This window comes from Anarrhichthys ocellatus, unplaced genomic scaffold (genome assembly GCF_004355925.1).
Source record: "Anarrhichthys ocellatus isolate YVR2014 unplaced genomic scaffold, GSC_Weel_1.0 scaffold71, whole genome shotgun sequence".
Classification (NCBI taxonomy): domain Eukaryota; kingdom Metazoa; phylum Chordata; class Actinopteri; order Perciformes; family Anarhichadidae; genus Anarrhichthys; species Anarrhichthys ocellatus.
Window position 1 is genome coordinate 1,870,306 of NW_022280101.1, and position 10,895 is coordinate 1,881,200.

At 41.1% G+C, this 10,895-nt stretch overlaps 1 protein-coding gene across 4 annotated transcripts in view; it reads right to left on the reverse strand.

Annotated features, from left to right (window-relative positions):
* Positions 1 to 833: 833 nt before the first annotated feature.
* LOC116397692 (abl interactor 2-like) overlaps positions 834 to 10,895 on the reverse strand; it is a 20,602-nt gene continuing 10,540 nt past the window's right edge. For 2 of the 4 annotated variants that reach the window (XM_031873367.1, XM_031873366.1), the window contains 7 exons: positions 8,672 to 8,824; positions 6,622 to 6,746; positions 6,081 to 6,416; positions 5,333 to 5,497; positions 5,102 to 5,182; positions 4,829 to 5,011; positions 834 to 4,644 (listed from right to left, as the gene is read on the reverse strand). In XM_031873367.1, the coding sequence (XP_031729227.1) occupies positions 4,469 to 4,644; positions 4,829 to 5,011; positions 5,102 to 5,182; positions 5,333 to 5,497; positions 6,081 to 6,416; positions 6,622 to 6,746; positions 8,672 to 8,824 (1,219 nt within the window). In that variant the 3' untranslated portion in view covers positions 834 to 4,468. The remainder of the gene's footprint in view (positions 4,645 to 4,828; positions 5,012 to 5,101; positions 5,183 to 5,332; positions 5,498 to 6,080; positions 6,417 to 6,621; positions 6,747 to 8,671; positions 8,825 to 10,895) is intronic. The other 2 variants (XM_031873369.1, XM_031873368.1) reach the window with 1 other exon arrangement.

The following is a 10,895-nucleotide window of genomic DNA, read 5'->3' on the forward strand; positions in this document are numbered from 1 at the left end:
CTGGTGAAACTTGTTTTTCAGTTACATTCAAAGAATATCCCAGAAAGGTCTCAAACTTGCTGTTTAGCTACGACTTCAACACTTTGTAAACTGCTCTTTGCTGATAAGAAACGGAGCAGATTAAAGGTTTTACATGAGATTTGTGGGATTGGAATCAGACTCAGAATGGAGCGGGTTTTTCAGAGACAAAAGTCTAATAATGAAGTTAAAGGTTAAATGTCTGCAGGGCGACTAATGAAGCAGATTCCTGGTAAAACCAGCCTGAGAGAAGCTGTTACATTTCACAGATCATCTCATTTTGCAGTCCACTCTGTTTTAAAGGGTAACTGCAGGCAAAACAAAAAGAATCAGAGTATGCCAACATGTAAAGATTTAAAGTGTCACAAGTTTGATCCAGACCTCATGAATCAATGTCTGAATGTTACCTGACTCAGATCAACAACCAGGGTCGTCTTATCATTGACATCTACAAAGCTCTACAGGTTGTTATAAGTCGAGTAAACAGAAATAACTCTTACATTTACGCATTTCTTCCATCGACATGATATATGTTAACTTCTCCCAGAATCCTTTGCGGCTCTGGTGTGTCAAATGAAGAAGTCTAAATAACAAAAATACCTTTTTGTGATGGTGAGACTGAACAGTAACATGGAAATAATTACAGTTCAGTCTGATTATCAGTCGTTTAAATTTTGAATTTAAATTATGAACTTTGCCTTTTACTGCATCTCTGGATCCATAGACGGGTTTCAATCAGCTTTAAAAACAAACTAGAGAAGCATTTCTTGAATTAAACGTGCGATTGCTGTGTGCATTGATGATGATGAACGGCATTATTTTTTAATGACTTTATAATCACAAGAACACTGACAGACCATAATGTATTGGCTGAGTTATAATACAATATAAATCCATATACTTTAATGCACTATACATATGAATAACTCTAAATAAACACGTCATCACAATGACCTGAAGATCAGTGTGCTGTAAAGAGCATTAAGGAATATTTATTGCCTTTTGTACTGAATCCTTTTTGCTGTGATATGAACACAATATCTGTCTATAGGGTTGTTTCTAAACCTCAGTCATTCATCAAATATAACAGTTGTCAATTAGAAAAGTCACAGCAGCCATCTACAAAGAACGGTGCATCATTTTAGATAGGATTTGTTTTTCTAGCATCAAAACTGGAGGAGATATGGAGCAAAATGATGTTCTTCAGGCATGTAACTTCTTCCTGTAATTCTCAGAATACTAAAAGGTTAAATTATTTAAAGTGATGCACTCATGGCTGCTTAGTGTTTCTACTTTAAGTTCACTGGTCTGTTGGATTCACACTGTGAGGAAACATGTACTAAACCTTTTTATACTGAACACACACCGACTCCATCTTCAGGAAAATAAGATGCAGCCAAGAAGATTCGTTTTCCTCTCAGAGATCGGCATGCTCTGCTTTTTGTGGCTCTTAAATAACACTGTACAACAAGGAAACACTGTTTCAGGTCCATAGTCACTTGAGTCCACGAGGGAGGGTTTGGTTCATACGGCGCACGCGCACACACACACACACACACACATACACACACACACACACCTGGATATATGGCACAATAATATCCACCTCCAATCTGAGAGTCAGTCTGGAGTCCAAACACACGGGACGTCTCTTTAAAGGGCGATTACAACCAAACATTACTGAACAGAAACATCACAACCTCCAGCTGATCAAACAGAGACCATAAAGCAAGTTGGTGAAAAAAAACACACAAAGAAAATGAATATGAAAACAATTTGAATAAAACTGTCAGTTATATATCAGGCATGCAGGCAAACACACTGTAAACTTCAACACTGGCAACAGGTCCACAATCTCCACCAGGCAGTTTGTTCAGGTCCACTTCACCACTCGGCCACAGGCTGAGGCAGCACAACAGAAGTCACACTTCAGATACGCGTGAATCCATTTTAAATACGTTCTGTAGTTTAATATGTACTGATCAACACTTCAGTGGATGCTTAGAGATCCTATCAAACTAGAGCAAAATTAATACAAGTAATAATAGGTTAAGTTCTGTATGGCTACACGTAAATGATTCCTACATTTTATGCAAGTTCTCCTATTTTAAAGTTAAATGAATCTATCTTATCTTAAGGTCAGTATTTTGGGGTATCAGTGTAGAGTTAAGATGTTCAAAAACAGCACTGTGTCCCTTTAATATAATATCCTTATGCTTCATTTCTCTTCCAAACTAGAGGTTTAGATTGTCAGGTTTGAGTTATGTTCTTAGACATTATATTGAGAACTAAAACCATAAGACCAAACACTTTAATGAATTTTACTACTAAATCTTCACAATCCAAAAATAACAGTCTTCGTCTACGCTGACCACCAGATGTATTTAAGGTAATTTATTGGTGGTAAAATGCTTCATCACCTCTAAACTAACACACAGAGGCTCAAGTTACAGACTTCACTTGAAAGACAGATGTGTGAGGAAGCTGATGATGATGAAGAGTTATGGCACAAATCTTACTGAAAACTGTTCGTCACAGCAGGATGACTTCCACTTCACTCACACAGCTTCAGTGAGTGTCATTGTTCTTTCTTCTATTGAAGTTTAATTCGTTTAACTCTTTTGTGACACTACGTGCTTCGTTTCATCTCTAATTCTTTTCCCAGAGTTCTTATTTACTTTATTGATAGATAAGATGGAGGTAAGGCTCTCGAGACAGTCAAATGTTGAGATATCTGTTAAGGCAAAGGTCAAAGGGAAGTAAAATATAAATTAAATAAATCCTCCTTATACACCGAAGCCACTGATGTCGTGGTGTGTAGGCGTAGCGGTCAGTTACAATACCAGCGTCTCTATAAGCTTTCACAATATTAATACGAAAGCAGGTGAGGTTGACGTGAATGAGGAAGACGATGATAACAAGTGGAAGGAGGAGGGACAGTTCTCGGGGGAAACTTAAAAGATAAAATGCTTTTACTTCTTGTGCTGGAAGTAGAATAAAAGATGCGTCACTCTGAGAGTTTCTGGCCGGTTAGGAATGGTTTCCTGATCTGAGACGTCTGATAAATCCAGACCCTGAACTCACTTCTGTCCATAAATAACCGAAACATTCTGGCAGGTTCTAGACCTTTTCTAAATTTGATCTGATTGATAATAGCTTCACTGTTTAATCTCCTGCAACCCTACTACATTTGGGTTAAGTTACTGCTAACATGACGTTTCCTGTTGCTGCTTCACATTGAAAGTCATCAACTGGTGAAACACAAAAGGGCTTTTATTGTGAAGCAGTCACAGGAAACACGATGTGTTTGTCACTAAACCAGACAGAGAAGACCAGAGAGAGTCTGTAAAGTTGCTTCAGAGGAAGAAAGACGGGGAAGGAAATACAAAGTCAGGAAATCTCTGAATTTAGTAGAGTTGTTTTTTGGCATAGCTTCCTTTCAACTCTGGAATCAGACTCAGCATATTTAATATATTTCTTCTCGTTTCCTACGTGGTAATATTAAAAATAATCTGAATTTTTCCGACCAGGGTGAGGACTGTGAATGTGTTCTGTTGGGTGTCTGGGTGAGAGTAGCAGAGGGCAAACTACGGAAGCCCAAAGAGGACATAATGTAGTGCACACCCAATTGTTGTTTTCTTTTGATCACAAAAAACAAATCATGGCCTGAACATAACAAGATTTGTTTTCCTGTAAACATAAAATGATCATTCCATGATTGAAAGTTGAGGTGACAAAAATATTGATTTCAATATCATGAGAAGGAACGTTTTCACAGCTTCTTCCATCGAGAGAGTAAAGAAGACGCGTTTAAATGTCTCCTTCAAAAACGCCATGGGGTCATGCACATTTTGTCACGAAGGATTAAGATAATTATTTTGTGATTTCAAGAAAACAAACGTGTTGTGTCGACATTTATACACATTTCTTGTGATCAAAAGAAACTTCTCTGAACCTTCTGTAAAAGAGAAGAAATGTTGGATCCTTCACAACGAACACATCTGCAGTGAAACTCACACCGAATAACAACATTAAGATGCCTGAAATGCCTCTCAGCTCTCCAACAAGAGACCTTATTAATACATAAACTGAACCAGCATTAAGAGACCCCTAAATACAAGGCCTATTGGCTAGAAAGAGATAGATGTAGCTCAGAAAGCTGAACAAAACAAAGTCTGAACTGATGCTCAGATTCACTTACAGCTTCTGATTCTGTCCAATAAACTAAAGTCACATTAAAATATTAGTGAAACTACGAGTTTTGTTCACATGCTCTGATTTGCTTGTGATTGATTGGTGCGACTCCAAAGGAAAAAACAAAAAAAAAAAGGAGCCGAGTCAACGTTTCCCTTCTAGTTCAGATCCGAGAAGCTGAACTGGAGTGAGACGACACATGTCCGGAGACAAACAGACTGAACAAACACGGAAACAGAAACACTCCTCTTGGTCCTCAGTCGGCGTAGTGCATGATGGACTCCACATAGTTCCCAGGGAAGAGGCCCGTGGTCTCGTTCATCACGCCTTCGTACCACCCGTCCTCGTTCTTCTTGATGACGTAGATGATCGCTCCTTCCTGGAACGACAACTCGTCCTCCTTGTCGGCTGCGTAGTCGTAGATGGCCACCACTAGAGGGTGACAAACACACCGTGATATTATAAATAATAATCAATATGTTCTTCTATTGAATGGCATTAAGGAGAGGGGAGTGCCTGAAAAATGTGTGAGTAAGGTTACTCATGATTATGTCTATCCCTGTCCCACAATGCAACACTCAACTAAATGTAAGCTGGTAGTGTACGGTGTACGTACCTTTCTCGTGGTAGGTTCTGGGGGCCCACGGTGGGTCTTCCTCAGCGTACGGGTCGCAGTACTCCACCACCGCTGAGTCCTCCTCTTCGTGTCCGTCCTCCAATGGCTGAGGAGTAAGGAGGGGCTCCTCGCTCCCTGATTGGCTCTCGGCAGCTGGGTGAGGCGGAGGAGGGACGTCTGAGACTGGAGGGGAAAAATACATTTTACAGACGCATCACACTTAAAACCTCCTAAACAATATTACAATACGAGTGAAGGAACCTGAAAACTTACTGGACTCCTGAACTCGAGCAACGAAACCCATCAGAGGAAGCTGAGGACTGAACTGGAGGAGGGAGGGGGGCGGGGGGGAGGCTGCCAACACACACAAATCAGAGACAATTTACATATTGAGCTTTAAAATACACAAATAATCGAATTCTGTCTGATTCCCAAAGTATTCAAGGTGTGCAAATAATGAAAATGACCAAAAAGGACAAGACTGGTGTGTGTCCCAGGACATACCTGGGCTTTGGTTGTAGTAGGGACCGCCGTTGACCTGGTTCTCTGTTACGATTGGCTGGCCAGTCACAGAGGGGGGGCGGCGGTACGGTAGTGACCCCCCCACCTGTTGAGCCTGCTGTCGGGGCTGAGGCCGGTTCATACTGAAGAACTGAGGGACGATGGGGCCTGACGAGGTGACAGAGTAAGATAAGAACTGGTGACTAATATATTTTAAAAGAAAAGATTTAACTGCTCTTTTTGGCTGTTTGAACATTCATCAATGAAAAAGCAGGATGCGAAGATGAACAACCAGCCGAATGAATCAAGAGGTGACAGAATGAGTTTTGAGAAACAGCTGTTTGTTGTGTATTCAGTTAACAACCTGAAGCTACAACCTGAAAATGAGATGAGCAGCAGAGGATATGAAATGTTGATTAGAAATGTATCTGACACACTGAAATAATAGCTGCAGCCCACTGACTCTTTGTTACTCCCAATACTGGATGTCAGTATTAAAAAGTTGACATTTAAAACTATTGAGCTTTTCTGGGAGAACGTGATCGAAGATAGATCGAGGAGACAAAAGATTTGATTAGAAAATAAGTCATATATGTTAATACACAAACATTACAAGATTCACTTTTCATCTCTACAATGTAATGAAAACACAACAGAGAAAACACATGAACGGTTTCTTGGTAAGAAAGTGGAGAATGGAGGAAGGGAGAAAGCAGGCGATGGAGGTGGTGGGGTCGTTGGAGAAACTCACCTTCGGCAGGTGATGAGGAGGAGGAAGAGGGGGAGAGTGGAGGAGGAGGGGCAGGAGGAAGGAGAGGAGACACCTCTCCAGGTAAAACAACCGATTGGACATCGGACGGGGTGGGGTTAGAGGCCGGAGAAGTGTTGTTGGGTGCATGTGATTGTGGGTTTGGTGGAGGAGGTGAGTCGGTGTGTTGCGAAGATGAGTTTTGTAATAAGGGTGCGTTGGGTTGTGTTAAGGTTGCGGTGGAGGAAGAAGACGAGAAGGAGGAAGGAGTTGGGGAGGGGGAGGGAGAGGAGTTAGGAGCAGTGGAGGAAGAGCTAGCAGGTCCAGTAGTCGGGGAAACTTCAGAGACGAAGGGAGGAAGGAAGGAAAAGAGGGAGGAGATAAGCAGGAAGGGAGTGAGAAACACAGCTGGAAATATCTCAAGCAGCAATTGCTACAAGAAGACATTCAAACATCAGGTCCACAACATAAGCTGTTCATGTGGTTCAATAAAAATACTGTTGAGTGTGGATGTGTCTGTGTCCAGTGTGTGTGTGTGTGTTACCTGGGAAGGTGGAGGGCGGGGAAGGTGTCGGCACAGCGATGGGAATGCCCACGCTGCCGCTGCCACTGTTCTCCCTGCTGCTGCTCCGACTGCTGCTGCTGGGATGGCTGCCCCCACTGCTCCCACTGTGATTCATGGCACAAACAGAATTAAAAATACATTCGTCTCTGGCTTTTGTCTATCAAACATATTTTCCCTGAAATAAGGTCCCATGCGGGGACACCAGGAAGGGGAGGGACTTTACCTCTCGATTGAGATTTAGCAGCAACGTGAATGTCACTGAACAATAACCAATTCGATTTTGACGTTGAATTTGAGTCATTTTAAAAAGGACGTGAAGCAGATAATGAAGCTTAAGAAAGGAGAAAAGAGGATGTTAGAAGCAGAAAGACAAACTGATGAAGACAATAATAAAAGACGGAACAGACAGAAAGGAAGTCAGCTGCCTGTAGAGAAAAAAAAAAGGATAAAAGCAGAGCGATGGCTGCAGGAACAGCAGCAGTGAGTCAAGTTAATGTCGGCACAGAAGCAATGAAACAACGATAAGCTACAAACACATACTCTGATTGGCTGGAGGCTCCAGATCAGGACAGACAAAAGGTGGAGATTGGATGGAAAAGATTCTTTTTCCATCCAGAGCACCAACAAGCCCACAGTTACATAAAGTGCAGAAAATAAAACTGAAAATGAATCTTTGAATGAGAAGAAAGTCAGTTAGTTGATGCTGTGAAGATGAAAGCAGAACGTTACTCCTCTGTGTTTACTCAGCAGTGATGCTGCAACACAGTGACTGTCACTGCTGGAGGCTTTAATACATTTGTACGTTTTTATTTAAGCGCTAAACAGTTCGAAGGTTTCAAATTTCTGCTCTGGATTCACAAACTTCTTCTCAATACGGAGCTGGAGGAGATGCTCAATAGGAAATGGTGTTTGTCAGTAAATTGTACCATCTGTACCATCTATTTGTGAGTGTTTCTCTGTCTGTTCTAAGCAAAGTAGGAAGAAAGTTAAAGATGTTTTTGATCGTTAATGATCAACTAGTCAGTGTTCACTGCAGTAACCATGTCAAATATTTTAGCAAAGCACAATGCTGCATTTCAAACCAACCAAAACTAAAGTAACTCGCTGAGCATCACTGCTGAATAAAACCAGAGGAAACACGGGACAGAAGCAGATTTAGTGATGAAGTTTAGCAATGAAGTCAGAAGAAAGTAGAGAACTAGTCAGAAAAGATTTGAGAAAAACGCAAATCGCTCGGATTATTATTATTCTACAATGTCACTTTAAAATGTTCTGTCTTGTCCAAAACTCATCAACATTGCACAGAGATGCTTGAGAGCACAGGTTCAAATCTTATTATTGTTACTACTGTTATGTCTGTACGCTGAATATGAAGCGACAGATAGCATCTGGTTAGCTTAGCTTAGCATAAAGCCTAGCTCCGTCAAAAAATCTGCCTACTAGCACCACTAAAGCTCACACAATACCATGTTAGATCTTGTTTCTTTAGTCTTTATGCTTCATAGTTAAATGCACAAAAAACTTTCCTTTAATAGGATTACAGTACACAGTATTACCATTTATCAACCCATCTCTCCTGCTTGTGGTTGAAGTTACCAGTCCTGAGCGTTAGTCTGGGGACCTTTTTTCTTGGGCATTGTGACATAAATGAGCCTCCAACAAATCCAAAATAGTTGCTCATGTTCAGTTAGCTGGCTAAATGTGATGAGATCAGCCAAGAACAAAAGCATTAACCAAAGCACGCTGAGAGGATGTGTAGTTTCATTATCTTCAACACATCTGTCAGTCTAGATTGGAACAAAGCATGTTTGTGCAACTTCAGCAAGACCTCATATTGCATTGAAGAACGGCAAAAATACAATCAGTGATCCCAAACTAGACATACAGTTGTGTTAAATATCTGCCTTTTTTAAATGAACAAAAGAGGCAAAAACAACATCAGAGTGGAAAATAGAAAAAAGCATTAGAGTAGAAGGGAAAGCTCTGAAATCCCATTCTGGCAGCCATGTTTACCCGCCGACCCGGCTACCTGTATGTTCGGGGTCGATGGTTGAGGGTGGCAGTGCGGGCCGGACTAGGAAGCTGTCCGACGGCCATATTGTTTCTGGTGGGACTGGAGACATAATCGTTGGGCACCACTGGGGGGCGCACCGGCTCCAGTGTCCTGTAGGGGGAGTTCTTCCTGTACATGTAAGGGGGGTAAGGGTGGAGACGGGGTTAATGGGGGAGATATTTACGAATGACAAGGTGCAGCACCATTGTTGCGTAACACTACAAACCTTTTTTGGTCATTTCACATGAGCAATTTTACACATCTCCTCACTGGTTTAAAGTGAGGCAGATGGAAAAAGGCGACATTACAGATTCAGATTCCTACTTTAATAAGATTTAATCATGTTAAGTCAGCCTGTTTAATAATGTAATGGTGGGTAAGGAGCCACAGGAGGGCGCTGTAGCTCTAACATGCTGTAGCACCGGCTCAACGAGTAGACAGCGTATTCTAGTATTAACTGTCAGTCACAATTAAATAAAACATGACATTAAAAAGTCATGGCTCCTATGGTGATTCATATGTAATTAAAAGATAGTTCTACATTAAGTATGGGCTGGGATTTTGCCTCCCTGCTGTCAGAGAAGTGGAGAAATCGGTTACGGTTTAAAAGGTCAGGATGTATTTTTAGAGGATTATGACTCCTCCAGCATCACAAACTGTAGAGAATAAGGACAACTGAGCATCATCACAGAATAGAAACCAGACTGAAGACAAACAGGAGTAAGTTTGATTAGAATTACTCCCAAAATAAACACAAACAATGTCGGTTACTGCAGGAGAAAGAAGCACGAGCATGGTTATAACTCTGCAATATGACCAGTTGCACCTTTGTGTGGCATAATGTGCATACAGCCTATAATAAATAATCACATTTTCTGTCTTGTTCAATTATAAAACAAGTATGCGAATACAAAAACAAGAACTACATAAGAACAGAACAGATATAGAATGATGTGTGAGCGTGTTTCTGGGGTGTTGTTGTTGGAGTGTGTGTGTGTGTGACGACAGAAGGACTTGAGCTGGTGATTGCAGCGTGGATGCCAACACACTGCTGTGTGTTTGAGGGACTTGGCGCGTTAACGACAGCTTCAGTTCCAACAAAAGAGTGAGCTGCTTCTGTTTACTTTTTCCAACATACTCAAAACACTTTCTCTTCTTATTCTATGAATTACATATTTATTCCTATGCTTCATTCTCTTACATCGTCAGCTCTTACTTTGACAGTTTCAGAAGGATAACGCTCCTGACACCTAATGAAGGTTTATAGTAGAGAAACAGCCGGCTGATCAGCAGGTTACGTACAGGGAACAGGAAGGAACACACCAACAGGAGGGCTTAGGTGGCACTAGACCAGCTGGCTACACACACACTCACACCCACACACACACAGTTATATAACATACATTGTAAGTGCTGTATTAAGGATTGTAATGATTTAATGCTCCAACAAATGAATTATTAAATAAATAGATAACTTGCTGTAATAGTTTATAGCTTACCTCCATATCTTTTAGCAGTATTGAATTTTAAGTTTATATTTTAGGTTCTGAAATATGTCACGCAGATATGAGATGTAGAATTCTTTCAAGCAATAATTCGACACTTTGAAAAATACCCCGTCTGTGAAACTAAATGTTGCGGTAAATATATAAAACAGAGGTGCTGGTAGTAGAGGGTGATCTTGTTACCTTTGGACATTTTGCCAGGCTAGTTATTTCTCTCCATTTCCAGCCTTGATGCTAAGCTAACTCATCTTCCACCCTCCACTATATAATACAGTTTTGCCTATTTTTTGCAGCATATGGGACTACAAACTGCATTTGGGTCCACAACCCTGTTTTTGTACAATGTCAATAAATGAACCTTGTAACCTGAGCTAACGGGCCACTGGGTCAGAGGAGAGAGAGAGAGAAGAAGAAGACAGAGAGAAAGAGAGAGAGAGAGGTTAGAAAGGAGGAGAAAAGTGAGATGAAGGAGAAGATGAGACTGAATTAAACAGAAAGGGAAAAGATTGGGAGAGGAAGCAAAATTGGAGATAAAGATAAGTAGAGAGAAGGAGGAAGAGATACAGCTGGGTGACCTAGATGTTTGAGAACACAACAAGCTTTCACAACGCATGACATTACTCCTCTTCCTCTGAGCACTACGTTTCAGTGTGTGTGTGTGTGTGTGTGTGTGTGTGTGTGTGTGTGTGTGTGTG